At 38.6% G+C, this 21,881-nt stretch overlaps 1 protein-coding gene across 4 annotated transcripts in view; it reads left to right on the top strand.

Annotated features, from left to right (window-relative positions):
• The first annotated feature begins 13,491 nt into the window (after window positions 1–13,491).
• Window positions 13,492–21,881, top strand: part of clstn1 (calsyntenin 1) — a 38,189-nt gene continuing 29,799 nt past the window's right edge. For all 4 annotated transcript variants that reach the window (XM_015378143.1, XM_015378146.1, XM_015378145.1 and 1 more), the window contains exon 1: window positions 13,492–13,737. In XM_015378143.1, coding sequence (XP_015233629.1) covers window positions 13,656–13,737 — 82 coding nt within the window. In that variant the 5' untranslated portion in view covers window positions 13,492–13,655. The remainder of the gene's footprint in view (window positions 13,738–21,881) is intronic.

Below are 21,881 nucleotides of genomic sequence, written 5' to 3' on the forward strand. Positions count from 1 at the left end.
AGGGAAGTCATCCAGCTGGGCTGGGCTGGAATTTGACTGTGCAAAGCCAATGTCAATCAACATTCCATCCAATTGGAATTTTTAAATGCAGTTGTGCATCTCCTCAGTCACTATAGCGTTGCCACTTCATGCTCGCCTGTTGCTGTTTATCTACGGGGTGTACAGTAGCTGGCTCTCGGGGGCCCCCCAGCAGCTCGGGGCTCCAAGCAGTTGCTTGGTTTGCCTGTTGACAAGCTGCGCCTCTGGTTATAGGAATAAAAAAACATTAAGATTATGAAAGACAGCTGGATCCCTGACTAAGTAACAACTTTGTTAAATAGGAAACAAAACTGGCCTCTGTATCATTCAGGATGGGACAGGGAGCCCCAAGCATAATGTTTTACGAAATTTTTATACTTGTAAATGCATATCGCACTACATGCACCAGGAAATATTTACAAAAATAAAAAATTAAAGCTTGCTACAAACTTTTGCCTTCACCCGACTGTATATTTATTTTTGATGCATACCTTCTCCTTTTCTTTTGAAGCACCCCCCCCCCTGCATTCACCTAATCAGTACATGACAGTACAATAAAGGCTTGGATTTGATACCTTGTGCAGGTTTACAGTCTGAGGATGACAGAGAGTAAAAGTAACCAAAAAAGGATTCTGTAGAACTGATCCAAACACTGGTATTGGCAATAGAAACTCAGATAGTGCGATAAGTCTCAGATTCTGAGATCTCTGGTGGTTAGTCTGCTGCTCATTCTGACTAATCCAAAGGCGCCTCTTCGTAATTCTGGCTCTTTCTGGGGACCTCCTCCCAGTGGGACGTCCCACTAGGACACGATCAAGTTGCTCGGAGTGACTATATTGCTTATATTGTGATCTTCAACTGCTTTTTCTTATCCTTGTAGACAATTGGAACCATTATAAAGTCATTCACAGAAAAGGATGATTTGATAGTATGTAATCTAGGTTTTATTAGTCCTGGGTGAAGGATAAAATATATCTCAGAGTTTTCCCCCAGTTGTGCAGAGAAACAACAGAGAGGTCTACTTAAACACTCAAAGGTTTGGTGGAGCCTCTGTTTAGCAGCATAGACTGGTTCTACCTTCCCAAAAAGCTCAGACTCTAGAACAGAATAATCTGATCGAGCCTCTGGCTCCTGATAAGTATCTCCAATAAATGCCCTATTATAGAAAATGACCAGTTGGTAAATTGCTCCCCGAGAACATCTGGGAAATCTGGGAAGAGTCTGGGAGAACTTCCTGGAGGACTGGAGGTTTTCTGCCACCTCTGCTTGCATCAATCAACAGGAAGCAAAGTGAGCGGTCCAGTATAATCACTAATTGCATCACTGGCCTATAAACTTGGACATGATTCAGATGTTTTTGTAGGGAAAAGCACAAGCTCAACAAAATCTGCAATGAATAAACACAATTAATCAAAGTGACGCATTGGGATGGACTTACATAGTGCTGATGAACGGATTCTAAAGAGCTCAGCTGCAAACTTTATTTTTAGCTATATAAAGGTCCTCTTAACATCAGACAGCAGTCTGACTGAGTGTGTTTAAATGCTCTCTGTTTGGGGCAATGACCTGATAAAACAGCCTTTCCTGATTTCAGTTAATAGCTGGATAACAGTATTATTATAAACAGCTTGGTAGCAAGTCCGTAGCAACACAGTGAGGGAACCTGTGGCTATCTGACCAGAGACCCCCTAATATGAAAGCGATTACATTTAATAATCAGAATATCCTGTCCTTACTACAGATTTCATGGGCTAAACAACCAGGCGCAGACAGTGGGGGAGAATATTTCCGGTCTGTAATTCTGAACATGTGGGTAAATAAGTATTATTATACAAAACATGTTTATCCGTTTATTTAAACATTTTGTTTTCAATTGAATTCTGAGATATCTGCAAGAAAACTTCAAGGCAACTGAGCTTGCAGCAATGATTTAAAGCAATTTTCAACCTCCCCAGCTTCTATGTAGCCCACTCACCATATGAACCCTCTCTAAGGGTAATGAAGGAGCAAACTACTGACTTCCTTCTGTCTGGGCATCAGGTTTTCCTGCACAGAAACACTTGGACACAGATTTTAATCACAGACATGTCTAAGCTTGGGGACTGTTACAGTGGGTGGGCCTTGTGTCCTGTTTCTGCATCTGTATTATTAAGTCCATTCACTGAGTGGGTGAACATGTGCTAATTATGAGTTTGCACCAAAACCACAGAAGGTTTAGCAGAGAGTTAGGACTTGCCTGTATCAAGCAGGATATCTTTAAATGGATAATTACTTCCATAACAACATGTCTACAACAATTTTACTTAATAAGTGTCTTTTTTTCATTTTCATAACCATTTTTAAAGCATCTTCTTTGATGAATGTTTTATGTGCATTTTTACAGGCCTTATTTTTTTGGAGCCAGAGTGGATTTTTCAGAACTGTTACCTGAAGTGGACGTTTTTGTGCGATGTGATGTTTCTTTAAGTTCCTGTACTGCTGCTACTCTGTAAGGTCATTGTTGAAAATGAGAACTGAACCTCCTTCGAATACTTAGTTCAAGAAAGTTTAAAGAATTATTTATTTAAAAATTTACATTTAGAGTACCGGTAATGCAATGCAATACCAGTTATCAGTTATGTTTGGGATAAGAAATAATGGAATAAAAGGCCAAGTGTGCAGGGGAGCATAAATGACAAATAAAGATGTAATGTTTTGCTTGTTGATAAGAAGTTTGAGGAATTTGTAATTCATCCTTAAATTGTATTATTCCATCTGCTTTTTTAAAATTTGTTGTTATCCCTGACAGGGACACAGATCCACATCCCTTACATGATGCTGCCACCACCATGCTTGGTAATTGGTACCATTCCTCAGTTGAAGACACCCCACAGGTCTTTCTGACCAAATACCCCAAAAATCAGCCACATCTGACTCTAAAACATTTCTCTGGAAATCATTTGGCTTTTCCATGTGGAGCTTAAAACTTCGATTGACCTTGAAGGAGCTGCTTTTATATCTAAGGATTTTTTCAAAGCTGGCGCGCTCACACTCTAGCCTGATTTTAGTGTTTAACATTGCTCGTTCAGCATATTCTACTTTATGATAGGCTCTAACATCCTTTCATCTGAGAACATCTGTTTGATAAGAATAGTATTTCCATAACAACAAGATGCTTTCCCCAAACCTTCCATTAATTGAAAACTTGGCATAAGGAGGAACATTTGAGGGGAGTATCTCTGGGAACCTGTCAGGTTTGTGTCGATGTTTTCTATTTTTCTCCTTTTTCCCACAATCATCTTTTAGATGTTTTTTTTCCCCATCTGACTTTTTAACCACTTTACAAACTTTCCTTTGAACACGTGCTTCTCTGTACATGTGATGATTATTGGAAAGAAAGATGAGAGAAAATAAACCAGAGGTTGAAACATATGTTTGAATAATCTTAGAGGGTCTAATTATTGGCAAAGATTATATTATGCAAAAAAAAACTCTGCCTCCATGAGAGCTGTTATGTTGTTTTTGTTTTTACTTTTTGCAGGATGCCATATCTATGCCAGAACCCAGCTGTACAGGATCAGCATTAAAATAAATGACAAATGCTGTTTTTAGAAAGTCTTCATATAATTCCACAAATGATTATACTTTTTGGACTGTTTATCTCCATTACTCAGAAAAACAAATAACCACAAATAAAGCTAAACTGATACCCAGTTATTCAGTGCATGGATCTTAAACTGTTTATTGGAACAAAAAGGAAATAGGAGGTGTCAGTGGGTATGAAATTAGGGATATTAACAAGTTTAAGCCATATTTCAGGAGCTATTGCTCTGAGCTTTGTGTAGTACAGGTACTTATAGTCTAACCAGAGAAAATTAGTTTTTTTTTTTGGTGTATAGTCATTTTGGTTTATTCAAAACACTAGTGTTTAGACATGCAATTAATACACCAGGTGATTTACATGTGAATAGTCAAATTTTACACAGTTCAACATGTCGAAATTCATCAGCTGCCGTCAACAGGACCTTTAATTTTCTGTGCTCATAATGGAGGACTCCAGGGAGCCAGGAGGACCTGTCCTTCACTGTTGAGTGATTGAACATATTGTGACAGCCATGACAGTCTCCCCTCCCCGAATACTTTGAGGCAATAAAGCCAAGGAGGTGAGAGTGTGTCACCAGACTGACCAGCAGTGTGAACCCTCACAACAGTGTGTCAGAGGTGAACTTCTGTGGGGTTAAAGGGCCAAGCTCCTAAAAACAATAACATCAAACTCGTGGCCCACACACACAACTCCCCAAGCAGACCTGATGCCATCTTGAAATTTGCCACACCCTAAAACAAGCATGTGGCAAGATATGTTAGTCAATTTAGATCTGTTCTGTTTTAAAAATGAAAATGAAAATGAAATGAAATGAAAATGAAAAATAGAGTCACGATTTTAGCATCACATTTCAGGGATTCAACTAAAGTACAGATCAGCCTTTAAATGTTGACATACAGAAAGCCTCAAAAGCAGAATCCTTGAAGCCCGATGAAGAGGCCTGAAGGATCTTGTTAGGGTCATTAAAGCCCCATCTGCTGATTTCCACTCCACTCCGGCTTTGTGCTCAATATATCCTGTTTTTAGTGACATTGTTAGCAAATTCAAAGTGTTTTCCTGTCTCTACAAGATCAAATTAAATTAAAACCGATCAGCAGTACTCATGTGAATGTTAGGGAGGCTTCTTTAGCTCTGATTATACATTTTGACTCAGTCAGTGAAAGTCTGACACAGACTATGGTGCTGTAGGATATATTCCTCTTTAATCATTTACTGAGGATAAGGATGTAAGATCAGAGCAGCTGCATCTTGGATTTATGATTCAACAAATATATAAGGAATCATAAATTTATCAGGAGTAAAACAGTAAGGGTGCAGGATAAAAACAATGTTTATGAGCATGTAGGATATATCTATTCAATCTCTTACCTTTAACTATTAAATACTGATACTCTTTAGAGAAAGTAAGCAGTGCCTTTGTGAAAGATGCTATGTTAATGAATTGGTTTGCACACACCATTAAAACAAAGCTGTTGGTATGATAGTCATTAAAATGCCATTGTAAAATGCTTTAGGGATTTTTATTTTTAGAAGATAATCCTCTTAGTAGTCATCTCCAAGAGAATAAATACTATAATAAGCAAGAAAATAGGATATTTTGTTATTTACCCACATTCTGGGCAGAAGGATTGCAGTTTAAGATGCCTCACATCTTAAACTGCAATCCTGACAGTTTAATTTAACAGCCGTGTGTGCAGTTCTGACAACATCGTTGAATCCTATGATAAAAATGGAGTCCTTTCCTCGCTCTGTTTGCTGCCAGCTACCCGCTGTGTGTGCAGCTCACTTTAATGTTTCTGATAAAGTGATTGCTGAAGTTAGGCACTGAAAATGACTTTGAGTCAGGAAGAACAAAACTGAGATGGAAGCGCTTGGAAAAACCTTAGCAGACAAGCTGTATTTCTAACCTTAATCTCCCATTATAGCGTTTCTGATATCCATCCATCTTCTTCCCTTACTCCCTCAGGTTCACGGTGGGCCGGTGCCTTTGTCCGGCACTCTATGGGCAAGAGGCCGTACACCCTGGACAGGTCGCCAGTCTGTTGCAGGGCAACACAGAGACTCACAGAAAAATACCACCATGCACACACACACACCTAAGGACCATTTAAAGATGGCAATTAAAGTTACAGTCATGTTTTTGGGCTGCTGGAGAAGGTCCGATTACCCGCAAATAACCCATGCATGCATGGGTAGAACATGCAAACTCCATGCATTGAATAATCAGGAATCACTGCAAGGCAACAGTGCTACAGCCCGAACTTTAATATATATATATATATATTTTTATTGCTTTGTTATAGCAGCAAAACAATAGTATTGTTTTTAAATGAAATGAAGAGGGAGGGTAAGTGTGATATACTAGAGTGTGCTGTAATATTATAAACTATTCCACACTACTTTACTGTACTATACTTAAATAAGAGAACATTATTGTCCATCACATTTCCTGAGATTTACTACGCTTTACTCTGCTGAATAATATTGAAATCTATTTTTGTTATATTTTTATACTACATGTATAAAAATATAGCAAAAATATAGTAGTCAACAGCACAGGAGAAGGACAGGGGACAGTTCTCTCACCATTCCCTTTTTACACTGTGAATTATAATAGGCCATGCCATACAATACAATGCAATACAATTCAACGCAATGCATTACAATGCAATACAATACAATACAATACAATACAATACAATACAATACAATACAATACAATACAATACAATACAATACAATACAATACAAGGCAATGCTATGCAAAGCTATACTCAATGTAATACTATACTATACTATACTATACTATACTATTGATTGATGATTGGATTGCATGGAATACAGTAGAAACAAAGCTGACTGTTTTTTTAAATGGAAATCTTTAATCTGGACTCATTTTGGGGGTTAATGCATTTTATACCTGTTACAGACGTAGCACTGGGGCTGTTCAGAAAACATCCAACACTAAGGCGCCGGAGGCATAGGCCTTATTATTTATGATTCAGAAGTGGAACCAAATATCAAACCAACAACATCGTCTCGTTGCCTAAAAGTTAAACACAGCATTATTCACAGAATTACACATAGGCTGCCATTACTTATACTTATAAATCCCCTCCCGCTGTTGTGGTATTAAAGGATGTAATCAGTTTTAACACACACCAATCATCTCTTTATGATGAGAAAATGGATTTCTAATGACAAAATTATCATCTCGTTTTCACGAGAAAACAGCTTTCATTATCTTTAGATAATGAGAAAATTAACTTGTTTTCTCGAGAAAACCACCATGTAAAAACATCGGAGGGACACGGCCACTCTTGGCTTCCGTGTTTAAAGAACTTGTGAGAACAAATGGTATTTAACATAATTACCTTAACTTTAAAATGTCATTTATAGCCTTTTTTTTTCACTGTTCAAAGGGACGACCAGAGAGCGCACACTAGCAGACAACAATGGATTGACGGTGAGAGCAATCCTTAAACAGTGTGTGATATGTTCTGAAGGAAGTAACACCCCATTCTGATTCTTCGCTGATGTCTCACACCTTTCCAACAAACCCTTTTTACTGCTTAGCATTGTTCCCCATAGACATAACAATGGTCCCTATCTCTCCCCTGAAGAGCTGGACATCTGTGAGAGAATGAAATGTTCACTTTCCCTCCACCACTCCATGTGTTGCCAAGCTGGGAACAAATAAAGCACTGTTCTTCAGCTGTGCTGCTGCTCTGAAGTCTATTGACTCTCCCTGTTTATAGACTCATCACTAAATTGTAGTTTCACATAAGTACTTTCATTCTCTGTTGCTTACATGTGATGCAGGTGTCAAGTCATTTCTGAGTGAAAGTACATTCTTCTGATTATTTTCAGTGATTACATAGATTACCTTTATGTTAACTTAAATAGCTATTGCCTTGCGATTGTGATAAATAAACATAATTTTACACCATTATTTCTGCAGGACACACCCAATATATATATATCTATATATCTATATATCTATATATATATATATATCTATATATATATATATCCTTAAATTTATGACAGCACTTAAAATATGATATGTCTTTTAAATTGTTTTTCAAAGCAGTAACAGTCAAAAACAGAGTTTTAGTAAGATGCATGTTAATATTGTTTAGTGTGATGTAGATTTGGCAATATATGTGCTGAAGTAACTCTCTGATTGCCTGACATCTTCTCTTGGGGGTGCTATCTGTTTTTGAGGGTGTTGATTAGTAAGTGGCTCCCAATTTGGAATTCGGGAGGACGTAATTCTCACATTTCCATGCATGTGTTGTGTTTGTGTTACAGCAAGAGAGATTGCTTGAAATGATCTTAGTCTGTGTGAAAGGTTTGCTTTTTCTTAGTACCCCTCTGTGGAGTGAATACTATCCCCAATGTCTGTTAGATTTACTACTTCCATCTTTGCAGTATGGATCTACACCCTTCTGAAAAATTTATGTAACCTTAAAAGACGCAGTTTCTTCTTTTTTGTTGCATTTACATGCTTCAAATACTCAAACACATTTAAAAAGCAGACAAAGATTTTCCAAATAGATAAACATGTGTTTTTATTGTTGTTGTTGCTGTTTGTTTTTTGCATTTTCCTTTGAGATTTTTTAGGTAGAAAATAGAATCCATCAGTTCATCATCTGTCTAGATCTAAAAGCAACAAAGCGGAGCCAGATCATCACTTTTCCACCATCATGTTTGACTGAAAGTACAATGTCATCCTTCTCTTCCTTCTTGTCCACTGATTTTTCTTTCATTTCTCCAAACATCAAGATATTTTGTTTGTGTGTTTTTTATTTTTTATTTTTTTTGGTCAGCAATGATTTTCTACTTGGATCTTTCTTGGATGCTACATTTTCCTAATATCTTTCGTACTGTTGAATCATGTTAATGGCCCTTAACTGAGATAGGTAAGCTTTAAATAATGTTCTGTTTTTGTGACCCCCTGAACTAGTTGTTAGACTTTAGGGAAGATTTCTGTAGGTCAGTGTCATGATCTTGGCACTGATTATTGGCTTAATGACTCATTCCATTTACCTGTCTAACTCTGCATGGTTTATTATCGCTGCTCATCTGATCCACCTGCTCCTGCCTCCTTTGCATCCAGTCATCAGGGCCAGATTATCTTGTTCTCTCTAGTCAGTGGTCAGGGTGTTTTTAGAGTTCCTTATGGGCCTTTCAGATAGGAAGCGATTTGCGCTGCGCTGGCCGTGGGGTTCAGCGCATTTGCGCTGCGCCGGCTGGGTTGCCGGGTCTAGTCATTTGTTTGTTGTTCCAGCTTTTGGTCAGCAGCAAATATGTATCTGACCCGTGCTAAGAAGCAAGCGCTAGCGCTAGCCCTGCTAGTTCGAAGAAAAAGAGCCGCAAGGAAGAAGAGGCTGTGGGTGCACGAAACCCTCAGGTCCAGAGAGCAGCTTGGGGAGTTCCGGCTTGTGAAAGAGCTCCGTTTTCACAGCGACCGGTTCCAGGTCTACTTTCGGCTCAGTATGGAGCAGTTTGAGTCGTTTGAGTCGTCGCAGCCTGTCTGAAAGGCCCATTAGTGTTTCTGGTCACCTGATCCTGACCTGTTCTGCCTCTCAACCACTGAGCCTGCCTGTTCCGGTCTGAACGTTTTGCCTGAACTGTCCTGGTCTTCTCGGTCTCTGAGCCTGCCTGTTCCTGTTCTGATCTGTTTGCCCGACCTGGCTTCGGTCTCCAGCATATTCTGGGACAATCTGGGTGGCTCCCGCCGCATCTTGTTGGCAACCCACTGGGTGGATATAACCTCGTTCTCTGGGCATGGACTTAACTTTTAAACTAAGTTAGTGAACCATGTTCATAATCTTCCTCTGTTAGATTATCGTGCTGAGTAACCTGTGTTTTCTTTTCTCCAGAATTTCCTGCAGCAGATGTCCTAGCAGCTGTTCTCACAGCTTTTTATTTTTTATTTTTAGATAACGCTATTTGAGTAATCCCACTGTCTGTCTTGCCTGAATTCTGGGTGCTTCTGTTCTGAATCTTGACAGGTCAGTACCTATCGCGTTGCTCATTGCTGTATAATTTTTCTCTATTTTTGAATCATGTGTCACTGTACAATTTGCTGAGATTCCAAAATCTTAGAGTTGGCTTTTGTGAAACATTCAAACTGCAAAACATTTGGTTATTATCAAGATAATAAAGAGCAAAAAGTTTGATTTAGAAGTATTCAACAATTTATCTGGTTTTAAGAGTTTAAATCATATTTCAGGTGTCCAGCTTTACAGTGTGATCTTATTTTAAGAAATCTTGTCAAATAGATTTATCTTGCTGTAGGGACAGATCATTTCCCTCATTTTGAGCACTTTTTTCCACAAATGTAATGTTTTAATGTAGTGTTTTAACACCACACTGAAAGTAGCAAATAACTTTGTCTCTGATATGTTCTTGGGTTTCTTTAAATTTGGGCTCTGTGTAGTGATTCTTGAGATCCTTTAGCATGTTTCAGGTTATACAAGTTATACTTAAGTAATTTTATTGCACAGCTCTGGTTGTTATTAAGCATTAGTGTGCTAAGCATTGAATATACAAAAGGTATTAGTTGGACTTATTAAATGAATCAAGTAAATCCATGATCTCAGATTGGGCCAGGTACTCATCAGCCATTATGTTTGGCCTGATGAGTACATTTGTTTCTTTATCTAAAACATTAATGTGTCAAGGAAAGTTATTTTTTATTTGATTGTATGCTAAATCTCCCAGTCACAATCCGAATATCAGAAAGCACTGCTTAATCTGATTTAAAATGCAGTCGAGCCTGAGCCTGAGTGTCCACTGTGGAATGCTGTTTAATCCACCCAGGCACTTTGCAGTACGATGATCACAGCATTCATGTGTTGGAGGAGGTGTTTGGCCCCAACCCTTGGTCCCAGTTTAGCCGTCTGTGCTAAAGTGGCTGCAGATTCCCACAATAACAGCACTGACGTCACTGACCACCCATCAGACTTGTGATGCATTCAGGCTCAAGGTTTAAGCTTGTAATTTGGGCCACCACTTTATTAACGAATATAGGGCTTTTTTTCTGGGAATATCTGTAGAGATAAATCCACTCTATAATCAAAAGGTGGAAAAGAAGAAAAACATTAAAACAATCTTCTGTGAAACACACATCTACGTATAAGTTGACTGAACATTTCGTTTAGCCACGGTAAATGGACAAATTTGCATATATTTATCAACCCCCAGACTTTGGCCGAAATACAAAGATTTCTACTCTAACTTTTTCCTATTTTATCTGATATGTTTACAAAAAACTGGATGAGAGTCATTGATATAGATTCAGTCTGAAAACTTGAATATTCTAAAACTTGTAACAGAAAGTATAACGCCTCCTTTTGCTTTGTTTACAAAACCCAGGAAGTTATCAGTTTATACACCAACAGCATCTAATGAGTGTTGCTCTGAAGTGATGCATCCTGATTAAACGTTTGTTTATTTTAAATCCTATAGTTCAATATAATGCTTGAGTTTATGTATAAATAACCAGTCTCTATGTGATAAATAAAAGACAAGAAGACTTCTCTAATCCACACAAACAAGGGGAGACTTACTCACAGCAGCTGTGCTCTAAAGGTTTAACTGCATGTTAAATCGTTGAACACTATATCACTTAGGCAGTAAAATGACAGCTGGCAGCTTTCTCAGTCACTAAGGCGAAAAAGAGGTAAAGCATGCTTGGGAGCATTCCTTCATTTTGACTATTAAAAATAGTTTGCAAGAGTGACTGTTTAATTTTTTTTTCTGGTAAAAGATCTTTAAAAAAAACTAATGCATTCAGGTGTTGTATTTAAATAGTTTGGAGTAAAAATGCATGACCAACTCCTCAGATTTTCAGTTGATATCAAATAATTAGATGAAATTACTTTTAAAGGTTGGTAATTACCAATAAACTATTTGATCAGATATAGGGACTCATTTCTGTAGATTTGTTTTGAAGATTAAAAGAAAAGTGAACAGAACCCAGCAGAGCTGAACACTAATTTTAGGGACTAATTGTGAATCATATAGATTAATTATTACATCTCATTCATATTTGACATCCAATAGAAACCATGGTCCCATAAACCATGCACACAATTTCAAACATATTTGTATTTCAAATTTTTAAGCATATGTCTCACTTCAACATGAAAATGTTTGACTTTCTGTTGTCTTTCCCTTGCTGTTTATCACATCCACTGAGTGTTTCATTTTCCCTATTTTATTGTCAGATAAAATTCTCAGTGAATTCTTGTTCTAGATATTTCTTCTGATTGTATTACGTTTCATTTTACATTTCCTATGCTAACACGGTTTGTTAAGTAAAAATTAGAAGACTGTTTTGCAATATTACCAGATGCAGTATTTATTTATTAAACCAAATAGTTTATTTAAAAAAACATGACTTCTCACAGCTATGTGAAACTCTTGCTCATATTTACATTTTAATAAGTGGTGTCAGCTTAATAGCATATATCGGAAAAATAGACAATATTGACAACTCCCATTCTTTGGGGAAAGAGACTCAACCTTTTCCTTTAATTTGAGATGTCACTCCTTTCCACAAGATTTTAAAAATACCAAAGATATACGAGTGGTTTAAAACCATCCATCCATCCATCCATCCATCCCAGCAGTCTAGGGCACTTTATAACCTGGACAGGTCAGCCATCCATTTCAGGACAAACATCCACCAAGATAATTAACAGTTGCTGTTCAGTTATGTGGAAGGAAACCATAGTATATCTGCAGACAACCTGCACATGCACAGGGAGAATATGCAAACAGGGTGCAGAAAGACCCTAGAACCCACGACCTTCTTGCTGCAAGGCAACACTGCAATAAAGTGCACCACCATGCAGCCCTTGTTAAAATATTACAAGACATGGCAATGGTAGTGTGACAGTCTTGAAAAGCTTTGGGGCCTGGATAACTGGCAGAGGAACCATGAAATCTGTTCTAGAAATTCCCTAAGGATGAGAGTGTGGCAGTGGTAGGGAATGAGACCTTTATATTTGGTCCTTAGTCCTAGACACAGCTGCCCCAGGTTTGAATCCTGACCTGGAGAACTTCAGTACATGCTTTCTCATCCTGTCTTTTACTTTGAAGTAAAGGACTCATGTGCCACAAAATAATAAAATTAAAACAAAATTACATTTCCTAAGGCTTTCCCTAAAAGGTATTTCTTTAAGGTGGCCTACCTTAAGTCTGTACTTAAATCCACTATGATGCAACCTTAAAAAGACTAGTGACACTCCAAATAAGCCAACAAAAAACTATAACAATGATCTTAGATAACCAAATTATAACAGTTCTTCAAAAATAGCGGGTATAAACATTGTTTTGCAAGGTGCAGCACTAGAAAATGATAAAAAGAAGAAAAAAAAAACATTTTAGTGAGCAAATATTTATTATGTCTGAGATTAGTACATAATTCCATTTTTGTTTCCAAGTTAAATAATAGGAAGATGAGTGTTTTTTGTTTTTGTTTTTATTTAACGACAGATAGTGGTGCATGTTCTATTTCCTGTTTCTGAAGAAAATATATTATTCCCTTTATTTCTATTAAGTGATATCCAAAGGTTGTCGTGATTCAGCCTTTCAGGCGTAGGTAAAAAAAAAAGCATTTGCTGATTTTTTTTTTTAGCAAATACATATAACCTATGCTTCAAGGAATATAATTTTAGAATGTATTTCTCATTTATAATCTTTACAAAAAAAAATGACATATCAACATGTTTAAAATTGCGGTGTTTCACTTTCAAAAAAACCTTGGTAACTCGGTGATAAGAACGTAAACTGTGCTAATTAGTGTTTCCGATTTCCGACAGTCCGTGAAGGCAGTCGGCAGAAAACTGCGATAGAAGCAGTGATTGAGGAGAGAGCAGAGCGGCGCGAGCGACGACGGCCATTTTAGAGCTGCCTTAGTAACCGACACACATCTCCTGGATTTTATTTTTTATTGTTCCGTAGAAACGCTCCACCTGACTGACGAGGACCGAAGAAGGCTGTGTTTGACTTCCCCGCGGCTGAACTCAAAGTCAGGATGCGGTTCCGAGGGAATAAACCATTTGCATCCGCAGTCGGACTGCTCCTCGGACTATTATTTGCGGTGGAGGCAGCTAAAGGTAACTAAGCAGGGATTTATCTGATCTCGTTGCGTCTCTGTGTTTGTGTGAGCGTCTGACACGCTTTGGACCGGAGGCCGGGGGCTCCCCGGACCCTCCTGGATGTGTTCGGGAGGCATGAAGGTGAACGGGAGGAGGTGACGGATGCCCGTCCGCTAACCTGTTCAGAGATGGTGGGTTCAGGGACCAACCGCAGCGGATGGATGTGGCCCCGGTGGCAAGTGCATCCCTCGATAGTAAACCCAAAATAATAGCGCTTATAATCAGTTTATAACATCCAATCTTTAATTTGATCAGATATAATAAAAAGTAGAAGCTTTATCCTTCTGTCATTTGCATCTATTTTATATAGTCGCGTAATTCTCCTCTCATTGAAGAATAAAACCCTCTGCAGCTGATAAATGATATTTAGTAACTGCAGCTCAATTTAATCAGCTTATTAAAAAACATAAATGGTTATTATTCTATTTGCAACCTATTCTTCTGTTATAAAATGTTTATGTTTTGCAACATGAAGCCGATTGGTTGGGTTGTGGTCCCATCGTGAGGGGGGTTTGATCGGCTGCGCACTGCAGATCTCATGTCCTTGTTTTGTTTTCTCTGGTTTGAAATCTTTATTTGGTGCCAAGCTTCAGCAGGAAGATCTGCTCTCACCTATAAACAGAATCTGTGTGCAAAGTCGAAGTGCTGCTTCTCCCTTCTTTTGCAGCATGTCTTTATTTGCTGCAGGGAGGTCCTCCTCCCTCCCTCCCCTCCCCTCCCTGCTCCTCCCTTTTCAGAGATAAACCCTCTTCACCTCTACAGCATGAATTTATAGACTGTTTTATCCTTTGACTCAATCCACCGGATCTCCATATTAAACTTCCTGATTCAGGGTGTGTTAGAGGCAGGTGTATGTGTCACTGGACATATTGGCAAGCCTGGGCAGCTACTAGCCAGGCTTTCATTGTTAGGCCAGAATAATGTGTCAGTCGGAAAGGGGAAAACTGGGTGTGCAGCTGTAGAAGTTGGGTGTGTATTTAAGCTAATCTGTGTTGCAGATTTACCAAAATACATAATTTGGGGAGTGATGTGGATTGTTTTTAATGAGCAGTTGTTTATACATAAAATGTAAAAAATGAGTTGTGAAGCCTTAAAGTTGATGTTAATTTCTAAAAGTGGTACATATACACCAGAGTCTGTGTTTCAAAGTGCCTTTGGCTTTACAGACAAGTCTGGAAATGTATACACTCACTTTAGTTATGGTAAGCAACAATAAAGGAGAAAGTTGCGCCTTATTTTTCATTAATTTTCTAGATTTTACTCCTCTTTAAAAAATCCAAAAGGTAGAATTCAGAATCTCATGAAATATGCTCAGCATTCATGCATAATGAATCCTGTATTTCTTTTGACTTATTTTTTTTTTTCAGCTTTGATCACTTTTAGTTCCAAGCTTATGAAAAAGGAAAAGATAAATCAAAACTTGTTTCTTAATTTAAAAAAATAAATTCTTTGCATATTTGACATCAGCCTTTTAATCTTTACCTAATGTTATTGACCTAGGGCTCTTTTCTTTATAGCAATAAATGCTAAATAGCCTAGACTTGTTGAAATACCTTCAGGTAATCGTCTACCCTAAGCTGATGGTTGTAAGCTACATTAGCCACAGCTGCCCTGGGGCCGACTCTAACCACCAACTGGGGTTGATGATGATGCAATGAGAAGGACAGAGTGGGGGCCTCGAACTGGGAATCTAGTTAAAAGACAAAATCTTTTCATGATTTGTTTAAAAGAAAAAATACAGATGTAAAAACTCTTATTGGCATACATTTTTGTGAAACCTTTAAAATATAAAATCATGCAAAATAAGGAAACTTGTGTTTCCAAATATACTATAACTGAAACAAAAAAGCCTTAGAAACTAAAATCTCTTTTAGCTCTTTGATTTCGTTTTACTCTTAAAAACAAATCCCCTCATAGTAATTCATTTTTAGTACTTTATAGCTGTAATAGTCCTTTCATTATTTGGTTATTAACCTCTTTCTACTAATCTAATGCCTAACTGCCTGCTTCCTCAGTGTTTGTATATGAATTGCTGTTTTGCAACATGACCTATTTTAACACCTTCCAGTTAAATCACGTCCTGTCTAAACTTAGAGGAAATCTTGTTATCATATTTCATAAACTTATCGTTGGCTTTTAACACCAGTTCCACTTAGTAGCTTGCTCCTAACTTTCACAAGTCATCTTAAAGAAAGGTGAAAACATCCATAGATGAATCAAATCTACAGGTTTACTAGCAGTGCATATACAGAGTACTAGCTTACACTCCTCGTGAAGTAAACACCAAACCAGACTGGCATACAGGTACGCATTAACCTCCAATAAAGTGCTTTTATTCTTGCCTGTTCTTTCTTTTTCTTTTTTTTTTCTTCCGTTTCTATGTGAAGCAGCTGAGAATGCTCAGCAGTAACTTCATTCCCTTTTGTCATCAATCAAAAGGCTTAGAAGACCAGTAATACTTAGTGCTGTGGGAAATGCAGCAGAGTCCCAGTATGCATGTGCAAAGTGCACCTGCTGCCTTCCCTGCTCCTATCAGGAAAGAAAACCTGCAAAATCAACTCTCTGTGGAGGGCTTATCTTTTATTTACCAAAGGTTACCTGGCTATTTTGTGCACCGCCTCACAACTTGTTGTCCGTCTTTTTATTACCAGCCATCTGGCAGAGAGATAAAGGAGCCAACTACTCGCAAAGGTTTGCTCCCTCCTGTGGTTTCTTGGTCCTGAAAGCGGGTTTAGAAATGATTAGAGGACAGTTCTATATGAAAAAGAGAGAGCTGAAGGCTCGGTTCAGATGATTAACATCAAAGTCCCTATTTAGTACGTATGAATCATTTCTCCGCCATTAAGAAAATGCCAGAGTGAAAATGAGTTTGTCTCATGCTGGGCTCTTCAAACTGCTGTACACTGCACTACCAGAGAGAACTTTCTGGCCATTAAACCGTTTCTCGTTTCTTTTCCAGATGTCAACCATGTTTTTTTTTATTTTGCCGTATCCACGAGCAGCTGCTGCGTCTGCTGCAATGCTTTTGCTTCTTCTGTGCAAACAATCCGACAAAGGGAGCACTGACTGCTGGGAAGTTTTCGTGGCTCATTCATCACTGAATTAAGTTCATTCTAGTCAAACAAATTGGATGCCCTGCTTTGTGAGGCGTTAACATATGGCCTCCCCTCACATGGTTGAAGCTTATTACAAACCCTTGTAGAGGCATATTGCATTTTTCTTTTGTAAACAACCGTAAAAAAACAAAAACAGAGACCTGAACAATCTCTTTAGAAGTGGAGGGGGCTCAGATTTCCTGAGTGTTGCAAAAAGCCATCAGTTAAGCCCACTTTAAGCCCTGAAGCTATCGCTGATCTGTAAGTCATCGTTCTGTGTTGAAACAATTAGAAACTATGTGAATACACATGGCTGACAATGGCTGCTTTGTTGGCCCCTCTAATGCCTCTCCAGTGACAATGTTATGAGCTGTTATTCTGTATCAGTTTACATACTTAGTTTCCCTCTACAAGGGTCATGTTAGATAATGATTAAATGCTTAAACTTGGGCTGATTTGGGAATAATTGCTAATTTCAGCTAAAAGCAATTTGATCATATTGTGCATATGCACTGAAATCGTGGTATTTTGCTCACTTTTATTTCTCACAAGTACCTGCTCACAGCTCATGTTTGACTGGGACAGCCACACAGTTGCATCAACACCCTTTGTTAAACAATTATGCAAGAATAAAGACTATTTGCGAAACTCAAACATGACTTGTAAGTCTTTGGAGGAGAAAGAAATCGAGGAAGAAACGACTCACAAAGGAAAATTATGTTGAAATCCTGGAATTATTCCTTTTTCTGTGCTGGATTTTTAAAGTCAGTGATGGCAAAAAAAAATTAAAAATCTCTAATGTAGGTTATTTGGAGAACAATAGAAACCATCCCTAAAATGAATGCCTATTGAGCTTTATCTATTTAATGGAAGGTTTGTTAGATGGTTTTACTAGCACTCTGTTTAAACCAGTTTTTGTTCAAAAATCTGTCTCAAAGTAGGTTATAAATGTTTGAACTGACGAGAACCACCATTGTTTTTCTCCTCTTTCATTGACTCTGAGTACCAGCATATCTACCAAACATAGCATCTATCATCCACATGTCAGGTCCTATGTGTTTTTCTTCAGTTTTCTCACAGTGAAAGTTTTTTCAGGACCGGGATCTCATTGTGTGTCCACATAACAGTGCAGTCACTGTTAGGAGAGATCACAACTCAAGCCCCACAAGAATGTGCGTATTAGATAATCCCCAAGTGCTAAGATGCAGAGGCATTTTGATTTGCTAATTTGCCTACTGAGGGTCTGAGACTGCTGGGCTCCTATTGGGGTCGGCAGTGACTTTCCGCTCGTTGGGGCCTTTGTGAGCTGAATGGGGGCAGTGAACTGTAAAGAAAGGGTCATTGAGTTTGAATATTAAGTTGGCCAGATGACCAGGAAGTTGTCAGTCACCAAGAAAAGGAGTATGCATTTGTTTAATTGCCTGGTTACACATCAATAGTTATTTTATTTTATTACATAAATGATCTAACTGTGAACATTAATGTTTTTTCTTTTAATATAAATGTGTTTGTTTTTTCTGTGAGTAAACAGTATCAATATTCTAAGTGCAGCTTTTCTGGCTGAGACGCTTCCTCCCATGAGTCCTGTTGTTTCCAGGGGAAAGAAAAGAGCCACAGCAGAGCTATTCACTCTGGGGCGTTTTCACATTAAGATTCAGGTTGCATGGTAAACAGGTAACCAGAGAGCCGTTTACCTGCTGCAGGCCAGCCTCGCTCCGTTTGGAGCTGCATGGTCTTGCTCTGCCTTAATGCAGCTCACACAGAGAGCTGATTGAGTTGTGTTTAAGGTTGCATAGCCCCCCCTCTTCTGTGGTCATCCAGGGCGTGTTCGCCCCGCTGGGCGGCTGTGACAGCACAGCGGACAGACTTAATGCTGTTGCCTGGCAGGGGAACTGAGACGCTTTCCTGTCTGAGTTGTGTGTTTTGGGAGTCAGGGCCCCTAAGGCCCCAGCCTTCCCTTTAAGGTTTTCTGGGCCTCTGAGAACAGTCCCAGATCTGTGATGGAAGCCTCCTGCATCAGTGAGTTCAGTAACATGCAAGGCAAGACAAACAGAGGAGCGTGCTAACTGTTTCAGTCCGAGAGCAGATTGTTCATTGATTATTCCTGGTCCACTTCTCTGCAAAATTCAAGTTTTTAGGTAACTGGGATTTTGCGTGCACCACATTCATTTACCTCTTAAATAAGGCCTAGAGCTGTTTTAGAAGCTGCTAAAAGTTATTTTTTTGTTTTTCATTAAAATAAACCTGTTAATTAAAGCTTTCCTCCTGTTTAACAGTGTTCCTAAATATTTAGGAGTTATTGGTACTTTCTTGCAGTCAAAATGTCCCTGACCTTCACTGGAAAGGCTTTAACGTCTGGTGTTTTGTCTGAGCCTAGATAAACCCTCCCTCTTGAGCGTGCTGCTCCAGCTAATAAGACAAGTATGAACAACCAGGCAACAGAGGTGCTTTATTTAGCCTCAAACCATGAGACTGCCAGTCTAATCTAGAGAGCACGCTGCCATTAACGCTGCCTTTACTGTGAAGTTTCTAACAAAGGTTATTATTTTATTGATAACTCAGGTAATTATTTATTCCAGGGAAACAAAGCTATTAAGCATTTTTTACTACACACTTTAGGGCTTATTATAGATAGGGAGATGTATGCAGGGCCTTTTAAAATTATTCACCTCCCTTCCATGTTTGTGATTTTGAGTTTTTCGTGTAATAACAGATGTATTCATCCTGAATAGGCTATCTTGCCAATGAAACATAGTGGTGGCAGCATTAGCTTGTGGGGATGCTTCTGTTTAGCAGGTCTGAGCTTATAAGAAGGCAGACGAGGCTTTAATCTGACAAAACCAGAAGAAAACCTGTTGAGACTCAACACTACAGGTCACATGATCGTACCATCCCAACGCGATGGAGGGATGCTGAGATGCAGATTTGATGTTCATGTGTTTGATCACTCTGATATTTCATTATAGTTCATAGCACAGATAAATAGACCATATTTCTCCATACAAATCCTTATGAGTTTTGATTAGAGCTGTATGTGTGCTGTGAAAACAAAAATGATTTGACTACTGCTCTGACGCTCAGGCTGAATTAATGAATCAGGGCTCCACTCCGCAGAGCAGCCGCAACACGTGACTGCAGCATCATTATTACACAACAAGGCCTTTGAGGTCCTCTGGTCTCCTAAACCCTCATCTGATAATCACAGGCCACAGCTACAATGCAGACAGCTTTGTTATTTCTTCTGAGCAAACAGCAGCCTGTGGCCAGACTTATATGATATTAATCAGGACGGGTACTGGAGCTTCTGCAGCTAATGGATCTGTTGGAAAACCTTTAGCAAGATAAAAGCATGCTTGATTGTCTCTTAGGGACTACTTGTAGATTTTCTGCCACAAGTTATCAGAGCTAGAGTTGCTGTTTATTATTTTTAAATCCTTTTTGCAGAGACTCTCTAGCAGCAGCTGGCGGCTTGTTGGTTCTCAGGATTAACAAGACCTATTGTGAGCTTAGCATTCTGACAGGAAGCGTTTCACACGGTTAATAGGTCAAACTGTATAGGTTAGGGTCTGGTGACAGAGAGGGCCGACTATGGCAAGGCTTTGTCTTTGTGTCCATGTAGATGTTTGTTCCACAACCTTTTTTTTCTTTTTTAACAAGATATCAAATACCAAAAATGTTGCTTTAAAGACTCTGTCTGTTATATGATCATTCAGTTCTGGTTTGCAATGTTATTGATTTTTGAATAAAGCCGCTGTGAGTTGAAGTTAACCTTGGGAATGAAAGTGTTCAGTAGCATAGTAATGTAAATTACCTTTTATAGTATTGGTAATGCCATTATTTTACTTACAAAAAAAAAGTTAATTATTTTAATTACAATATAATGCAGTGAGTCTTTGCAGCACTAGTGGCTCGTTTTTATGGACAGTAGGCTGACACGGCGGGGAGACATGCGGGAAAGGACAACAGGCCAGTTTGAACCCGGGTCGCTCCGGTCGAGGACCAAAGCCTCTATAGATGGGCCGTGTGCGCTAACCACAGCGCCACCAGAGCACGACCAGTGACTTGTCTTAATCTCAGTCTCTGTGCTGTAGGAGAAAGGTGGTTTCCATTTGCTGTACAAGTGGAGAGAGACGAGCTGAGAGGTATACATGATACTGACTGGCTGAGGAGATGTGAGGTGGGCAAAGGTGATAATCCTCCATTTTACCAAATGTTGGATGCTCCTATTCTCCATGGCTTCTTTAATCGCTGTCACATCCATAACAATGAAGAAAAAACTTTTCTTAGTGTTATTTTGCACATAGAAGTATTGAAACACATCGTCTGATTAACAGTCGAAAGCGATAGGTGAAGAACAGACCTAATGTCACTTACAAAGTAAAGAATGTCTACAGACAAAGTTGGAAGGTTTAACTACTGTTGATGTGAGCAGTAGCCATCTTGAATACGGAGGTCGAGTATGAGGTTGTGTTGCCAAAACTAACTGACCCAGATTTCTGACTTCCAGTTGAAATTTCCTACTGGAAGGTTGGAAGTGAAAGCTGTCCTAAAATGGAAACATAGATGCTGATTTTTATACTCGCTGGAAGTCAAAGGTGAAAGGTTCCTGTGATATGCACATTATGTCTGGGAACATAGTGCCTGCAAATGTTCCACCTGTACGATCTTATACTAATATCACCTGCAGTACTGTTATTGTTTACTGTCACACTGGGAAATACTGAATAACCAGAATGTCTGTAATGGTGTGACTGCTGTTTAATGTGGCGTCAAAGTATATTTATTTTGTTTTTGTAAAGTTATAGATTATTAACATGGGAAATGTATAAAAGCTCTGACAAAAACTCAAAAGATTTGCAGCATTATGATGAATGACAAGCCCCTTTTACCCTTTTTATTTTTGGGGTCACATTTAGTTGTTCATGAAGGGCTAAATGATTTGTTCTCTTTCCATTATAATAGAGATTCACCAATAAGGTGTGGAATCAAGAGTAGCTTGACGAATTA

This window comes from Cyprinodon variegatus, unplaced genomic scaffold, assembly GCF_000732505.1.
Source record: "Cyprinodon variegatus isolate N-32 unplaced genomic scaffold, C_variegatus-1.0 Scaffold165, whole genome shotgun sequence".
In the NCBI taxonomy this organism is placed as follows: domain Eukaryota; kingdom Metazoa; phylum Chordata; class Actinopteri; order Cyprinodontiformes; family Cyprinodontidae; genus Cyprinodon; species Cyprinodon variegatus.